The sequence below is a fragment of the Benincasa hispida genome, chromosome 2 (genome assembly GCF_027475165.1).
Source record: "Benincasa hispida cultivar pf3 chromosome 2, pf3_genome.v1.1, whole genome shotgun sequence".
NCBI lineage: Eukaryota > Viridiplantae > Streptophyta > Magnoliopsida > Cucurbitales > Cucurbitaceae > Benincasa > Benincasa hispida.
This window is the reverse complement of record NC_143479.1, coordinates 30,718,583-30,737,202: the sequence shown is the minus strand read 5'-3', so window position 1 is coordinate 30,737,202 and position 18,620 is coordinate 30,718,583. Positions and strand designations below refer to the sequence as shown.

The 18,620-nt window shown below is 35.5% G+C and overlaps 1 protein-coding gene across 1 annotated transcript; it reads left to right on the top strand.

Moving 5' to 3' along the window:
- Positions 1-15,305, top strand: LOC120071609 (FLUCTUATING-LIGHT-ACCLIMATION protein 1, chloroplastic). The gene is made up of 7 exons (XM_090310729.1): positions 1-936; positions 3,716-3,818; positions 4,909-4,964; positions 8,189-8,353; positions 12,866-12,979; positions 13,053-13,145; positions 15,019-15,305. The coding sequence occupies exons 1-6, from the start codon at positions 247-249 to the stop codon at positions 13,143-13,145; spliced, it is 1,221 nt and encodes a 406-aa protein (XP_090166855.1). The 5' UTR covers positions 1-246; the 3' UTR covers positions 15,019-15,305.
- The last annotated feature ends 3,315 nt before the right edge of the window (positions 15,306-18,620 follow it).

The window sequence follows — 18,620 nt, the reverse complement described above, 5'->3', positions numbered from 1 at the left end:
GGAGAGAAGGGCATTCCACGTTAACGACGAGGATCACAAATATCTGCCACGTCATCACTTCACACCCTGGCCGTTCCCACAACCACAACAACATACACAAATCCTCCAGGAAAAGAAAACTAATCGTTCCCACCAAAATTAATTGGAAAAAAGAGAGAGAGAGAAAAAAATAAAAATAAAATTCTCCAATCCATTTATCTTCTCTTCCGAATTCCTCAAAATTCCAGTTTGAATTCTCCAAAATCCATGGTTTCAGCTTCCTTGCTCGAACCCCATCCATTGAAATGGAACAAAAAATTCCCAGTTCATTTCCCCCCCTCTCCTTCTCCATCAACAAGTGGTCGTTATCATCTCTACAGACCCTTTATCTTAACCAGAAATTTGAGAATACAAGATTCTAGCTCTGTCAAATCCGGTGTTAGGTGCTTCTTTGCCGAGAAAGGGAAGAGTTCAACGACTTCGATTGCGCAATCTAGTTCGGCGGAATTGGTTAATGGAGATAAACCCAAAAGCCCAATGGAGGTAATTGGGATTTCGATTATGAATGCCCTCAAGGCGTTGCGGAAGCCTGCAATTGCTGCGGTGTTGTTGGGATTGCTGTTGATGTATGATCCTAATTCTGCATTGGCCGCTTCTGGTGGACGAGTTGGAGGAAGTTCGTTTTCGTCTCGCTCGTCCTCGTCTTCGAGGAGCTACTCGACTCCGAGGATGAGTTCGGGGTTTTCGTATTCTGCACCGTACAGTTCTCCGTCGGTATTTGGCGGCGGCGGGATTTATGTTGGGCCGGCAGTTGGGGTCGGAGTCGGTGCTGGCTCGAGTTTCGTCTTCATATTGGCGGGTTTCGCGGCGTTTCTTTTGGTCTCGGGATTTCTCTCTGATCGTTCCGACAGTAGTGTTCTTACTGCTTCTGAAAAAACTAGCGTACTTAAACTTCAAGTATGATAAACCACTCTCTCTCTCTGTTCTCATATTTGTGTTCTCGTGTTACTGTTTACTCTCATTCATCTTTAGAAGTAACACGCGTGAAATGAGGAGAAATCTTCCATTGATAGTATCTTACAACACACAATATCTAAAACTAAAAACCGCCACTAACAGATTTAAGTAATAAATACAGCTGAAGAAGATAGGTCCAACAAATTTACTATATCAATACTCTCCCGCAGGTTGGAACATGGATGTCAATATTGCCCAACTTGCCCAAAACAAAGCATAAAACAGAGGATGGTAATGCCTTGGTGAACATATAAGCCAATTGAGAAGACAATCAAACATGTAATAGCTTGAGAAATCCATCAGTAATTTTGTCGTGAAAAAAATGACAGTCTATTTCAATGCGTTTTGTTCATTTGTGAAAAGTAGGATTTGATGCAATGGATATGGTTGGCTTGATTATTAATAAACAACAGGGCCAACAAGTTTCCCTAGTCACAAATAAAAGAAAGCAATAATGACGAGTTTACTTAGCCCTCACAATCATTCTTCCTTGTTGTATTCAAGTACTAAGTTATGCTGAATGGTGTATTGATTATACCTAGCGTAAATGTGTTACATGCCTGAGACCTTTAACTTGAGGCGACGCTTTTTTGATTGTAGCCTTCTCTTGAATTCCACGGGGTCACAGGTATCTTAGAAAATACAGTGTATTGGTGGTCCTTACACTTGAACTATCCAGATTTGCGCTCCAAAATTAAAAAGTAGACGAAAGAAGGAAAGGGTAAATTGGTCATGTTTGTGGAATATTTAGAAAATGGTTCTGGCTGGAGCTACGGTTGATCTCTCCAACATAATTTGTGATAGAATAGAAAAGCTGGATGAAGAAAGGGACATGCTCTTTGAGGTATCAATTTCTAGTCAAGAAAGTTCGCACTTGGACCAAGAGGAAGAGGAAAAGGGGCCATGCTTAATAGAGAGATCCCTGAGGAGTATCAGATGTGTTTCCAGGGAAAGGAGGATCCTTTATTAGTTTAGAGGTGGAGGCGATCTTGGCTTTTGAGGAAGTGAAGAACGGGAGTGATGGTATAATGGTTGTAGTTAATCCTTCAGAGGAAATTCAAGAAGCAGATGGGTATGGGAAAAAAGCTAAGAAGGAAGTAAAAGCTCTTTCTGTCCTAAGAAGGTAGTTTACTGATAAAAGTAGAATTCTTGGTAGAAATGCAGTTATATCCCTCTCGTGCCATTTGGACGAGAAACCATATGCTTTTCGACAAAAATAGTAGTGAAAAGATATTTATACTCTTTGAGGATTTACCTAACATAGCCTCTATTTGGAGTGCATTAGACAAAATTTTAACTACACTACCCACTTGGATGTGTTATTCCCTTCCTTTTAAATGGAAAGTGTCATGTTTCTTATCTTATTGAACAAAAAAATGAGGATACGTGACTGTTTGAGCTCCCATAAATTGAAATCTCAAGAACTTGAACGATTTTCTAAAGTTATCAGATTGTAAAATAGGGATTCAGAATAAACATCCTTGTATAGATATGGTTCTCTCTCCAATCTTTGTTCAAAGAAGATAATGAGACTCAATCTCATCTTTCTTCCAATTCTATTTTCTGGCAGAATCTAAGAAAAGATCCCACCTCTACCAGCTAACTTTAATGCCCTCATCCCTGTGCTCATGGAGGTCATTCTTTTAAAAAGAAGAGGAAGATTTTGAGGTCTGGTCATGCTATCAATTTGATAACATGAAGTTTTCAAAACCAATTGACAATAAGGGGAGTAGCTCATGTATCTTATAAAGATTGTGATATCCCTTCATTTTTATAATGTGGGATTCTCAACCTGCTCTCTTAAGATTGTGCCTCTTTGGGCTCACCATTCTTGGATCAGATCTCAATTTTTGTTTCTGAAATGAATACCCATGTGAGGCTTTATAGGCTCTAATAACATATTTAGATAACATAGAGTTCTATCTCAAAACCAATTGGCAATAGGAGTAGTAGTCCATAATGGAACGAACAGAGATAGAATAAGACCGTTTTCCTAAATGCTTTTCTGGATATTTCTCAATGTCCTGACTATTCCGTATTCACAGAACATGAGATTTGAGAAGCAGATGAATAATAATCCATTGTGGAAGAAATCGAAGAATTTCTCGGGAATCCTACAAGATCTCTTTGTTCTTTTTTCTTTGATAGATGATCATAACTTCATATGGGTTCGAATCCCATTGAGAAGTCGACTAGAGATAAAAAATTGTTGATAAAATTTGTGAAGTCCCTTGATTTTTCCAATGTGGGATCCTCAACACTATCACGTTGCTATTTTTATATTTTCTTCAGGACTGGGGGTGTTTATTGTTGAAAAGATAGAGCCTTCAAAGATGTTGAGACCCCCATTTCCTTAACTAATCATAGATTGACCATCTTTTTTTTTTTTTTTCATAACTGGAAGAGATTTTGTAATTTCCGTTTCACTTTTGTGGTTTCTTAAAAATTATTTTAATGGAAGGTTCCTTTGGTTTCCTACAATGCAAAGGGGAAAAAAAATAAAGGCTATGAAGTTTAGTTTCATGATTGGAGAAACAAATGTAATAAAGTATTGGTACATTGAATGCACTTTAGAAAGTTTAATTTTGGTAGCCATGAAGAATTGATTATCTTGTAGGATAAATAAATGTATTGTAGAGTTACAATTTGCTGTATGGAAAATTTTCCACGATAGTGTCATCATTCCAAAATCATGATGTAACTCTCTCTCTCTCCCTAGGTTGGGCTGTTGGGCATGGGCCGGGGACTCCAAAGAGATCTAAATAGAATTGCTGAAAGTGCCGACACATCAACCCCTGAGGGCTTGAGCTATGTTTTAACTGGTAAACCATGGATTTCTTCTTCTTTTGGAATTAATTACCTCACTTTCTATTTCCTTTCATAAGAAAAACAGTAAACTGTCTTGTTAGTCCTGTATGAGAAGGTATTTAGAAATATGAAAAACCCTATTAGCCAATGATTCTGTCTTATGTTTTCTGAAATTGTTTCCATCATTTCTTACCCAAAAAAGTAAACAATAAGAAGTTTCCAGCATGTGCCATAGAATGAACGTTCTAAGTTGATATTGTTATTTGTTTTTGAAATTGTCTTTAGAACTTTTCCAGAATGCGTTTGTGGAGATTTCCTTAAGTTGCAATCACCATGCTCTTTTGTTTCCAAACAAGTCAAATACACAAACAAACACACAACAAAAACAAACCACACCCCCAAACATAACACAAATCCCACCACACACACACAACAACAACACACAAAAAACAAAAACACATATCACACCACAAACAAACACAAAGCACAACACACAACAACAAAACAAACAAAACCAAACAAAACAAACAAACATCACCAACAAACACAACAAAACACCCACCTCAAAACACAAAAACGCAAAAATCAGCACACAAACGCAACCACGCCACCACAACACAAACACAAAACACCACACACACAGCACAATTAAGAAAACACATCAACCAACACACCAACCCAACACAACAAACAACACACAACAATCAACAAACACACAACAAAAAAACACCACAACAACACAAAACACAACAACACACAAAAAAAAACACAGACAAACCCAAAAATCAAAACATAAAACCACAAACATCAAAAACCACGCAATACACAACATTCACACACCATCAACACACAACCCAAACACACAACAGCCAAAAACACACACACAACACAACACACACAACAACCAACAGAAACAACAAAAATCACACCACACAAAAACAAACAAAAACCAAACCAAGGTCACAAACACAACAACCAAAACCAACAACAAAACAAAGCACTCAAAAACAAAACAGAAACACACAAAAACACACCATGCTCTTTTGTTTCATGGTCAAAGTAATTTATTCTCCATGTGATTTTGCTTTCATCTTTGGGTTGCAGAAACAATTCTAGCACTGCTTCGACATCCTGATTATTGCATTTCAGGTTATTCATCTGTAAGTCCCACTATCTCCTTGGAGACTACCTGATTTAGCTGCACAGAATGCATATTAATTGTTTTCCAAGGGTTGCTGGATACAATGCTGATTGTCCATGAATGTCTGTGAATAAAACAGGTTGAATAAGCCAGGGGAATGTAAAATAATTAAGATACTTCAATAAGTGAACGTAATACACAAGAAACTGAATAGACTACAGACACCTTTACTACAAGAATAGCTAGATGAGTTGAATCTTTGAATAGTTATTCTAAACTTTACCTAATAGCAAGAAAATGTTAATGAATAATTTGCACTATCCCTTCTCTCTCAATCTCCGTCCGTTCCCCCCATGGTGCATTTTATTTAAAAAGAATTACTGCCTTATGAACAAATGGTTTGTATTATAGAAATATTGGAGAAGAGCGAAAATAGATATTTAGAACAAAAGTCAACTTGAATTGGGGTGGTGGATACCTTGCTAAAGCACAATCATGTTCTGGTTTCCTTACATTTGAGAGAGTAAGTTGAGTGCTATGCATTGGATACACTTTTCATTCTCATGGGAAAAGCCAATATCTTCCTTTAGCCAAGAGGCCTTATCTCAGGTTGTTTTCGACCATTATCATGTAATCTGCTTTATATATATATATAGAGAGAGAGAGAGAACAGAAAACTTATCTTGAATATGGTCAAAAGTTGGTATAAAGTTCACAAATCGCTCAAATAAGAGTTAGTAACCAATTGGCTTTTTTTTTTTTTTTTTTTTTTTTTTTTTTTTTTTAATTTTATTATTATTATTATTTTTTATTTTATTGTTTTATAATTCTCATATAAAAACTTTATCTTATTGAGGTATATTCCTTTCCATATGAATATATAGAGATCTTTGCTGTTCAAATCACCCTGGAAGTTAAGGAGATGGAACGAGATTTGGTAGAATAGGCTCTTTAAATTCCAGCACCAACTATTAAGCAAATAATTTTTAGGGTTTTTGGCCTATCGCGGTACATTGTTATCATTTTTGTGTTGTGGTGTATGGCTGTGTTGGTCTCTTTGTTTTTTTTTTTTTTGTTTGGTTGGTCTCTTAGCTTCTTGTAGGGGTCTCTCTTTCCAAGTGTTTGGTGCCTCTTAGTTGTAGGTTTTTTGTCTTATTAGGCTTGTACTCTTCATCTTTTGTGATTGTCTCTTCTATTCTACTTTTTTTTCCTTTGGAAGTCTTATATTTTAGAGCATTAATCTCTTTTCATTATATCAATGAAAAGTTTGTTTCCTTTAGAAAAAAAACTATCAGGCAAATAAGTGAGTTTGGTTGATTTGAAGGCATTGGAGAGGCAAGCCCAAACTTCAATTTACACCTCCATAAATTTCTTCTAGGACGGAAGTTCCAAGAAACTGATTGATTCGACAGATGCATCAATCTTCTAAGAGATATTCTATAATGAGGGAAATCGGGTTTTCAGAGAGTCATAGGCAAGCCACAAGTCATTCCAGAAGCTCATACCCAAACCATTGCCAGCTTTCCAAGTAACCTAGACTGATGGGCTTTTCTTTCGTCCCTTTTTAGTTCTTTCAGAATGGGTTAGCATCAGATTCCTTTGTCCTTTAGATCCTTCTTTGTTTGTGTTAAAGCGTTGATAAGTAAATTTATCATCGTCCACCCATTTAAGCTTTCGGGTCAATCATTGATTTAACATGGTACCAGAGTCGGAGGCCCTATGTTCAAAACCCACTAATGTCATTTCCTCCCAATTAATATTGATTTCTACTTGTTGGCAAGTCTTTTACACATTTTAATCCCACAAAGTAAGGGGGATCGTTAAAATGTTGATATAATTAATTAAGAAAGATTTAGGGAATTAGCCTATTACATTACTAATATTTCACAAATATCCTAAATTTAGTAATATTTCATAACTAGATTTTACCAACATTTTGGGACATTTTTAACCTTTTGATAGATTCTCTCTCATATTTTAATTTCATAATATTTTAAAATAAAAAAAATATCATTTGTGGATTTATTATTAATTATATAAGGATGTTATGTTTTGAAATATCATGAATTACATAATCTCTCATCAATAAATTTTTCGAAATGTTTAATTCTTTTCTTATTAACATCATTTTTGAATTTTGACTTTGTTTTTGTTATTTATTAATTTCGGTTGATATTCATTTAATGTAGGATATTTCAAATTAATATTTTCTTCATTTTTGGAGATTTCGTTTATTTTCTTTCATAGTCTTAGCCGAAAATCGATAGATCTCAAATGTTGAATATATTGGTAATATACTGGAAAATGTAAATATACATCACATATACCATATTTCTTTTTAGTGTGTTACAAATATTCTGAAAAATGTACATATACATCGCATATATTGTTTAGTATATAAGACGATTTATTGTACAATTTGTCTTTGTTCATGCAGTTATCAAGTATACCTTGGTTTATGTTTAGAAAATTCAAATATATTGTATATAAATATACTTTATTTCTTCTTTGAAACTTCTTACCGAATCTTGCTTTCAAATATATTTTATGTAAAATAATAGCCTATTGGGCTATTCGTGTAAAAAATCAGGAAAGTTTAGACAATTGTATAACTAGCCCTATTTATTTGGGCTATATGTGTAGAAAGCTCTTAAATTTACTATAACCCATCAACTTAAGTTTTTGGGTCAATAAGAGATTTAAGAGTTTGGCTTAGGACGAATATCTCGTTTTTTTTATACATTAAAAAGAAGAATCCTTTCTCTTGATCCTTTCCTCACCCAAATTAGCGCTCGAAACTGATGAGTTGGTTATGTATAATTTAGTCCCCGGGTCAGCACCATAGGTTACGGCACGAAGCTGTGGATTGGAAATGTAGCCCTCCTTTCAGGTCTAGACCTCCGGCTGAAAAGCTTGATAGAAGAAAACTTTTGATATATCCTAGAAATGGAATTTGAACGTGTGAACTTTCATAGTCTCCTTTGGATTAGTGGGGTGGACTTTGGTATCATATGCTCTTAAACAGTGGAGTACATAGCCTTACCCATTTTGCGACATGATAGTGTCGTGCCAAAGTTTCTTCTGATATTATTTATTTATTTTTTATTATTTTAATATTTTATTATTTTTGTGTATTTTATTTTTGTGTGCATGATTATTGTCGCATCTTTCTTTGAATTATTTCGTACATTGATTACTAGCTGTAGTTAGTAGGAAGCTTACACTCTGTTCTGAAAAACTTAGATGGATGTGAAGCGTAGTATAGAAGATGGAGAGAAACGATTCAATAAATTATCAATTGAAGAGCGAGGGAAATTTGATGAGGAAACTCTTGTCAATGTGAATAGTATCAAAAGACAGAGCACAAGCAGCCAGAGGGCAAGTGGATTTAGCAATGAGTACATTGTGGTTAGTTTCTCTGGGGTTTGAGTTCTATGCAATATATACTACTATCCTGCATTAATTTCTGTCTTGATTTTTCTTGATTTCCTGATCTAGAGCATGTTCTTCGTGTATATTTATTCCCTTGATTTTGGTGAGAATTGTGAGTGTCTTAATATTGGAGAACCACTCATTTTAAAGAAAAATATGATGTTCTGTTTCTTCTGGGACAAATATTTTAGAATTTGGACGGGAGTGTTACATTACTTGGTTGTATATTTAGTATTACTTAATTCCTCTAAAAGACTACAAATATTTGTTTATTTTATTAGGAAATAAATTCATTATACATCAAACACAACAAAATTTCTGCGTATGTTGTATACTAATACATACATATACAGAATTTAGAGAATGTACTGTCTCTGTCCAGGAAAAAAAAACTCGTAAACAAACATATGCAAAACTCTCATTAGAATATCTAATATCAAGGTTATACTAATTTTTCTTCATAAAAATGAGTCCATGCTTATGTCTAGAGGTTTTATATTGTTATTTATTATTTATTTCTTCCACAAAAAGCCAAACCCATGTAAGGGGAAGTTGCAAAAAACCTCTACCGGGTTGTGTAGAGAGAAGCTAAGAAGCACTGATACAACATGACATGGATGCAGTGGCACGTCATTTTTTGAAAATCTAGGACATAAACCAACAAAGATATGTTTTTTATTAGTAAACAATTTTCTTTTTTAAAAATTATAATTATTATATAAGAAAATTTAAAGTCCATAAGTTCATGCATTTATATGCTAAGAAAATGAGTTTGATATATTTCACTCTAAAAGGTTATTATTTTTTTCATATAGTACTACGTGTCTATTTAGTATGCCAAACAAGGGTCTTATTCTTGAGGTGAATATTTTTCCTTAATTTGTTAGAATAGTTCTAATATATGGTCATATTGATGGGTAAATTTTACTTATTTATTGAATCGTGACATCAAAACTTGGAGAATTGAGGAATAAAATAAGACATTTCTTTTCCTAAATGAAGATATTTAAAGGCCTAATACGTCTAGCAAATGTTGGACCTATGTTAACTTTGTACCACTATTGTGGTAACAAGTGTCCGATAAGTGTCCAACTACGGGAGTCTTTGGCACGAACATGCTAAACAAACTAAAATGTCTGTGTTTTCTAGGAGAAAAGTGATGTGGTAATTACAACTGGGGTGATGGTTTGTCTCAAGCCATATAGACCAGTTGAAGGCTTTGGTGAAGTAAAAAAAAGGGTATTTCTTTTCCTTTGTAAATGGATGATCGGTGAAGATAAGAGCCGGGTGAGTGTCCTCCCCTGGAAGAATCAGTGACCATCCAAGCACATTAGAAATATAGTTCCAAAAGGTAGTGCTAAAGGTGAAATTACTGAAGAGATGGATAAGTGTCCCTGCATCTCTTTTGCGCATTGAACAGAAGCTGGGTGAAAGGCAAGGTCCTGGGATCTTTCTTTGTAGTTTATCATGTGTGCTTACGCTCCCAAAGGAAGAATTTCACCTTTTTCTGAGCATCCCCCCTTTCCAAATAGTACGTTAAAGAGCCACCATCCCTTTAATCCCATTTGAAGCAAAATTATTCATCAAGGATTTGGAGGAGAAAGGTTCTTTATCCAAATGGCAATGCCAAGAGATTGGATTTGGTTAAGTGAATTGAAGATAGCACACTCATTAGAGAATAATCCAGTCGTCAACTTCTAGATTACTGAGGTTTCTTCTGAAGTTTAGGTTCCAACCACTGTCTTGGATGTTCCAGGTATCACTTATAGATGCTTCATTCTTACACTTTTTCTGATAGATTGGAAGACTTCTTTTAGGGGCTGTTGATCAATCCAAAGATCATCCCAGAAAGATGTATCTCGTTTGCAACCTTAAAGGTGATGTGGTGGTAAATATGTTTTTTATACTTCTTGATGAACTTCCAAGGGTCCTTTCAGGAGTAAATGATTTTGGAGCCTGGCTTATTTGATGGCTATGATCTTCCTCCAAAGTGCTTCCTTTTCACAGTGCATTTGGGAGGAGATATTTTTTCTTTTGTCTTAAATCACCAATGAGCCCAAACGCTTAAATTGATGGGAGAAGGTAAATTTAATAATATATCATTAGTTTAGCACTTTCCCTCATCTGTGGGTTTGAAATTTGTAGAAGACCTAAGGAGTGGAAACCAATATTAAATGGGGAGTGAATGACATTGCAAAGGTTCAAACATAAGACCTTTTGCTCTGATACTAACTTGAATTTGAAAAGAAATTTATTGTTTTTATTTCTTCTATCTAATGAATCAAATATGTAGTCTTCTTGTATAGAAGAAAGGCCAACTACTAATAAGGAAACAAATTGTACTGATATAAATGATGAATATATACATAAAATACACCTCTAACATTACAAAAATATAAAGGAAATACTGCACCCTCTCTTTACTTGGTTTATAGATGTCTTCCATAGCTAGCTTGTTGAGAAGTTTGATAAATTGGCCATGTGACAGGCCTTTAGTTAGCATATGAACCGTTTGTTCTTTAATCGGAAAACAAGATATGCACATTATACCTGCATCAATCAACATTTTGGAACAAATTTCGAAACAAATGTTTAAGATAGAGAAAACTGGGTTGTCCTAACCTATGTTTACCAAAGTATGATTTGTTTATGAACCGAAAGAGAATTGATTCTACTAAGACCCTAAGTTATTTTATTAGTAAAAGAACTTTTACCAAAGTATTAGAGACCATCAAGGATCTTGGCTCTTGCAATCTCTTTCCTGAATTATGATGCTAAAAGACAATAAGATTAAAAAGAGGTGACAAGACCATTAGAATCTCAGCAAAGTTTACTGACAGATAAAAAGTTACAGGCTAATTTAGAAACATGAAGAAAAAACTGTAAAGAAAGTGCATCGGTCAATTTAATAGTTCTTTTTCCTGTAATAGAAGAGAAACTACCTTCGACCATAGATGACCGATGATGGCAAGCAATAGTGTTGGAGGCGTAACTTCACCATAGACTACGCCAGAAATAGCAGACCATCTAATGTGGGAAGGAAAAACTCGTTGATGACAACAACTCACTCCAACAGAAGTTACAAACTTCATCACTAACTTGAACACAAAAGGCTGCGAACTCAACCGTGCACGATGGAGAGAGCATTCACCTAAACACGAAGACCCACAAAGAATGCCCACTTGAACTCATATCACTAATGACCACACACTATTTCGACCATAAGTAGATTGCACCTCTTAAAGTCGTGACTAAATAAACCTGTAAATGCCAAAGTGTTGGTTGTTTGGGTGAATAGGCAACTAGGGAGAGGTGTCATCTTCAGCCAACTGTTTCTCTTTCATCGATACTCACATTAATTTTTTTTTTTTTTTATAATAGGATCAGAACATTTATATCCCTCTTGATTTGAAGCATAACCCCCAAAAAATGCCGTTTGTAGCTCTATGATCAAGTTTTGATTGAAAAAGGCTAAGTATGTGAATGAGTGCAGCCAAACTTTTTTATAGGTAAATCAAAATATATGCGACAAGTTGGAAAAATAGTTTTAAGACATTCAAGGGGGTTCTAAAAAATTCAAGACTCTAATAGACATCTATATTCCATTTTAGGAGATGGGACATTTTCTTGTCTCTAGAATCTTCCCACAGGAAACTTCTGTAGAAACTTTTCATATCATGTCTGCCACCCTTGTAGGGATGTCAAAGATAGATAAAAGAAAATATTTAGGTATGTTGGTGAGGGTGGTTTCATGAAATTATTTCGTCCAGCCCCATTGATGCAGCCTTCTTTCAACATTTTTCTGTGATAGAGGTCCAAAAGGCAATGGAGCCAGGGATTTCAAGAATCCACGCACATACCAGAGGAGTGGTTACCCATGGGCAAACTGACATAGTCTTCCCTCACTATTACCTACAAAGATGCAGTCTGTAAAGACTTTGTAATCTACCATAGGTGACTGGAAGTTTGTTTACTCTTTAACCTCAATAATTTCATTTATCGATGAAGCTTTTTGTTTCTGTAAAGATCTGGACAAAATCTCAACAATGGTCCTCTTTCGGCCACAATTCTACGGAAGAATCAGGAAGAGAAAAGGATCATATGTTTTATGGACTATACTAATTGTGGGACTACCCACTATGTTAAAGTATGAATTATACCAATTCTTTTACTTGCAACTTTTAGTAGGTTTTTGAAAATTGTATGTTGGCTGGACACTTTTGCACTCCAGAATGTTCATTAGCATTTCTAATTTAAATGAAAATTTGCAAAACGTTGTACTGTTCTCCATTAAAATTGAAACCATCTTGAACGTAAATAAAAAATTTGGTGTTATTTTGGAGTAAGATAATTGATTACTGAATTTTGTCTCAAATCTTCATGAAAGATGCATTTGTTTTGCTGAAATGATAATCTGATTAGATGAGAGAGAAAAGGCCTTGATTTTCAATTTTCTCCCTTTTGATCACAATGTCTTGAATATTATAGATAACAATATTGGTGGCTGCTGAGGGAGTTCATAAGCTGCCCACTATCAATGGCAGCGGGGACTTGAAGGAAGCTTTGCAAAAACTTGCATCCATCCCTTCCAGCAAAATATTGGTAAGTTGGTATTGTAGTATTTCACTTCTTGTTTGTTTTTTCTGTGTCTCAAAATTGATTCGCTTGCATGCAGGCTGTTGAAGTTTTGTGGACACCACAGAATGAGAACGACACATTGTCTGAGCGCGAACTTCTTGAAGATTACCCACTTTTAAGGCCTTTATAAGTATGTGCGAAAAAAAATATTTTTACATGTTTTACTGATTACATTTAGTCATATAGATATAATGGTTAGAATATAGAGCTGTCTTGACATGGAAAAGTGTATATAATACCGTATTTGAAAATTGGTCAACGAATTACAAATTTAGTTTGCATTTGGTTGTTTATCATTCATGTGATTGCCTTTGTACAATGTACTAATTGACGATGATAAAATGATTATAGCTGGTTGTTAATTGGTTGGTCTGCATCGGTTTTTAATTGAGTTTGGTTGGTTGGTGGGGGAGGGGGTCTTGGGATGCTTCATGAAGCCGACCAACTGGTCGGTTTCAGCAGATTTGGAATGGTAATATGGGGGAGGGGGTAAGAGAGCCTGAAAGTTAAGAGAGAAGCAATAGAGAAGAAGGTGTGAAGAGGAAATAGAAAGAGAGATGAATGTTACTATTTCCATGGAAGTTCTGTGAGGAGGAGAAAGAGAGAGAAGAGAGAGAAAAAGAGATAAAGTGAAATGGAGAAGATGCTTATTGTTTTCATGGAAGCTCAGTCAGGATTAAGGAGAGTAGAGAGTGAAAAAGAGAAAACAAGAATAAAATTCAATAATGTTTTAGGATAAATTGCACTTTTGGTCTTTGAGTTTTGAACTTAGTGTCTAAATATTGTTCTTTTCTCAAAATTACATGAAAGTTCCATTTTTTTCTCATCTGTTCCTTTACCTCTCCTGACATTTTTTTTTCAAACCCACCTATCTCGTGGATCTTCCCCAAACCCACATTTCATTTCTAATGTGGAAACTCCACTCTCCTTCTCTAGTGAGCCTTTACCAATGTCTTGCATATGGTACTCAAATAATTGTGGATAAAATCTCTTAGAATCTTAAAATTCACAAGTTTTCGCTTAAAAAGCCCAAATGTAAACTTAAGAAGAGGTATTATTGGTGAGGATCAAGGTCGAACACGAGGATTTTCTTAATGTTCAACTAATTAAATAATGATTTCCTACTCAGATTCACAGGTTAAATGATCAATAAATTGTGGAATGTATTTTGTATCATGCATAAAACATAAAAATACAGTAAATAAAACCTTTTAGTGAAGAGTGGATGTAGAGTATGCACAGAGAGACAATGGAGAATATAAGGGGAAAATGTAGATGAGAGAAAAGGAGGATGAGATGAATAACATCAATCCTTTGAACATATATCCAAGTTTTTACTTATGTTCATATAACCACACATAGACTTCATCTCTCGGTGAGTTAGCCACATGTATCATATTTCTATGATGCATGCTTTACGTTACTTGAATACAAGGTTGTATTTATCTCTAAATATACTTCTTACTTTGCTTAATGAGATCTACAACCACTTGTTCTCTCGAGTAGTTAATTGTCTCCATGTGGTATGATTAGCTAGATGGAACCAAGAGACGGAAATGAATACGTATCAAGCAAAATGAATTTCTACTTTTTACTATGTTTGTCGGAATTATGCTAGACTCACCAAAACCCTCTAATGATTTACAAAAGAGATAATAGAAATGGAAGTCATGATGTATTAACTATGAAAGTGTTCAGTACAATATCGTAAATAATACAAGAATATAAAAGTAAAGAGATAAAAAGAGATGATGGATGGAATGAAGACAAGTTGTCGATAACAGTCTCTTGCTTCTCATCGAGTTGAATGGTTTCAGTTGCTTGCTCTAAGCTGTGGACGTGGAGGAAGGGTTGAGGTGAGGAACTCTCTTGAGTTCTTGTTCTCGACGGGGATGAAAGATGGGGGTGATTCTTGAGAAGAATTCTCTCAGGAGATGGAAAAATATTTTCTTCATCGACCAATACTCTCTTTTGATTCTCTGTGTATGTTCTCTCTCTTTCAGGGCAACCTATATATATGGCTGGATGTGAGGACCATTCTGCTACACAAGACTATGGCAGATGCGTCAAGCAACTTTTTCACGTCGATTGTTGTAGTTGTCAGTGGTCCTCTCCTATACGTTTGACATTTCTTTACCGCAAACACTTCTTCAACCGCTTGCTTTTCTCAATGCATGACTCTTTCTTCTCTGATTTCATCTGCTTTCTTGCATATTCACCGAACTAATGATGAAATTTCATAAACCTTAGTTTTGAATTCAATAAACACATGGAAGGTGATTTTTCCTTATTTTCCTCGTGATCCTAATGTTTCTCATCAATAACTTTTAACTATTCTAATTCTAAGAGGCAATAACTTGTATAAATACAAGTTATCACACCCTCAAATTTAGAATAATGTTTGTCTTGAAGCATCTCTTTAAATTACTTTTAACGTGAAATTTCACTTCCTATGCGTTGCTTAACCTCTTGATACTCCCATACCTCGAGATCTCTACAGATAACTATTTAATGGTATACTTTTGTTTACTTTCCAAAGAGATGTTTCTTTTTAAACTCTAAAGGCAGGAAGTGTTATTCTCAAAATTCTTTATCTCATTTTCTTAAATCATCTTAGTTTTCGATCTTTGTATTTGATGAAGTTTCAAAAGCTTTTTTTTTCCCTTTCTTTCTGCATTGAGCTTGGTTATCTACTTTCGTTTTGGATTGTCCGGACGGGTGTCATGGGAATCATCCAACCGCGAGTAAGTGTTGGTTTCAACTATCTTGTTTCAGCTAGGTTTTTCTTGCATCGACATCGGAGTTGATTAATTTTACTTAGTTTCTAGTTTTTTTATTGGTCTTGGTTACCTACTTTCGTTTTAGCTTGTCCGCATGGGCGTCATACGAATCATTCAATCACGAGTAAGTATCATTCTCAACTCAACTCTTATCAGATTAGATTTCCTTGCGATGAAATTAGAATTTTTTATGTACTTATTTATTTTATTTTATTTAAATTTTTTTGAACCTCGAGTTCATCAAGTCATACCTCTCCCACCCCAAATTCTGAGAATAGAAAGGTCCTCATAGTCGAAAATTAAACGCAAGATTGATGAAGAAAAGTTTTTGACAAAGAGGTCTGATCGAAGACTTGCAGGCTTGTAAAGTTGAGATGCATGACTCCTGGAAGATCAAAAAGTTTGCAATAAATGCAATCTGATTTCTATAATTGCAGTTATGCATTAGTATCATCATAGTGTGGTTATTTTGGCAACATAATGCAAGCAAAATAATCATGATGGAAAAATAAATACACAAATGCGACAATCACAAGGCGACAGAGAGAAAATTCATTAGGAATTGAGAATGCCAATGCAAGATTATAGTGTAAATTCATTGAATATCAAAATCAGCAGATTACATCAAAAGGAAAAAAAAAAGAAAAAAGAAAAAAAGAAGGAAATTCCAGAATATACCCACAAATTTAATTTGGCCTATCATTGGAATGGGGGCTTGGGTAGAAAGAACTTCCAGAAGAAGTTTAAACTGTTCATCCTTTCATTGAGCCCATGCGTCGGATGCCTGCATGACTGGACGCAAGATGGAGGATTGAAAATAGTCGTGCATAGAATCCATATCAACATCCACATAATTAACATCAGGTAGGGCAGAGGCATGTGGCCATTTTATGGCGTTGGCATAGTGAGTTCTAGGAGTTGTGTGGAAGTGGAACCGCAGAGTGGATTTTGGTTGGCAGTGGGGAGGTGGATTTGTTGATTTGGATTAGAGATGGGAGGTAAAGGATCTTTAGGCAGATGTGATCGTTGCCGAAAGGGTGCGGTAATTTCCCTTCGACTCGGGTCAAATAACTTTTCCGTGCCTTACTCTTCAATAGGTAGTAAAGAGAAGTACGGAGTCGAACCACAGAGAGTCACAACGAAGAATAACCTTAAATTAAATTCAAACTTTCAAATCTTCACCGAAGCAAATTTTAAAATTGAATTATCCTTGCACAATAATTCAATTTAACCTCAACATTCAAAATAATCCCCAAATATTTCAATATAATTAAATTTAAATTTCCTAAAAATTTGGGATGTCACATTCTTCACTCTTCAAGAAACTTTCATCCTCGAAAGTTTAATCCTGAAAAGGCTCTATGTACTGGGCTCTCATCCCATCCTCTCTTTCTCACATTGCCTCCTCGAACTGGTGATTCTGCCATAAAACTTTCACTAATGCTATCTCCCTATTGCGTAAAGTTTTTATCTCCAGCGAGAATTCAAACAGGCTTCTCTTCATAATTTAAGTTCTCATTCAACTGTAGTAGTTTAAGGTTCACCACATGAGACGGATCTGTCACATACTTCATCAATATCGAGACATGAAAAACATTGTGAATTGTAGAGAGAGATGGTGGCAACACTAATCGATAAGCTATAGGGCCAATTCGCTCCAAGACCTCAAAAGACCCAATAAATCGTGGACTTAGTTTCCCCTTTCTACCAAACCTCATAACACCTTTCATAGGTACTACTTTAAAAAACACCTTGTCACCAGTTTCAAACTCTAGGTCTTTATACCTAACATCGACCTAACTTTTCTATTTGCTCTAAGTTGTTTGCATACGTACTCTGATCTTCTGTACTACCTCATTTATGGTATGCACTATCTCAAGTCCTAGTAACTTCTGCACCAACCTCATCCCAACATATAGGAGACCTGCAACTTTTCCCATATAGGACCTTAAATGGCGACATGCCAATGGTAGCTTTGTTACTATTATTATATGCAAACTCCATCAAATGTAGGTCAGAGTTCCAACTCCCTGAAAATCCAATGCACAAACGCGCAATATATCTTCCAATGTTTGGTTCAAATACTTTGTTTGACCATGAGTCTATGGGTGAAAAGCTGTACTGAAATTTAACCGAGTACCCAACGCTGACTGAAGACTCTTTTAAACACTGGATGTAAAGCAAGGGTCTCTGTCAGACACGATAGACAGTGGCATTCCATGTAATCTCACCAGCTCTTTCATGTATAATTGCGCCCACTTATTCACCGAAATGGTAGACTTTCCTGGAATGAAATGCGCTAGCTTAGTGAGTCTGTCTACTACAACCCAAATCACTGTAAAGTCTTTTGCCATTCGAGGCAACCTCACAATGAAATCCATAAACACACTATTCCACTCCCATTCTAGCACACTCAAGGGTTGCAACAAGCCTGCTGACTTCTACTTCAGGGCTTTCACTTGCTGACACACTAAGCATTTATTGACAAACTCTACTACCTCTCTTTTCATGTCATTCCACTAGTAACAACACTTCAAGTCCTGGTACATCTTAGTACTACTAGGATGTATCGAAAATGGGGAACTATGAGCTTCTAACAATAATTCATTCTTAAGGTCACCATCTGCAGGTACGCATAAGTGTCCTTGATAAAGAAGATCATTATTTGCAGATATTGAGAACTCACCACCTTGTCTTGACCCCACCTTGCGAAATTTCTCAACAAGGTAAGAATCACTCTGCTGTGCATCAATAATCTTCTACCACAAGGTCGATTGTACTGTCAACTGTGCCAACTATGCAGTGACTTCCCCCATTGCTATTGC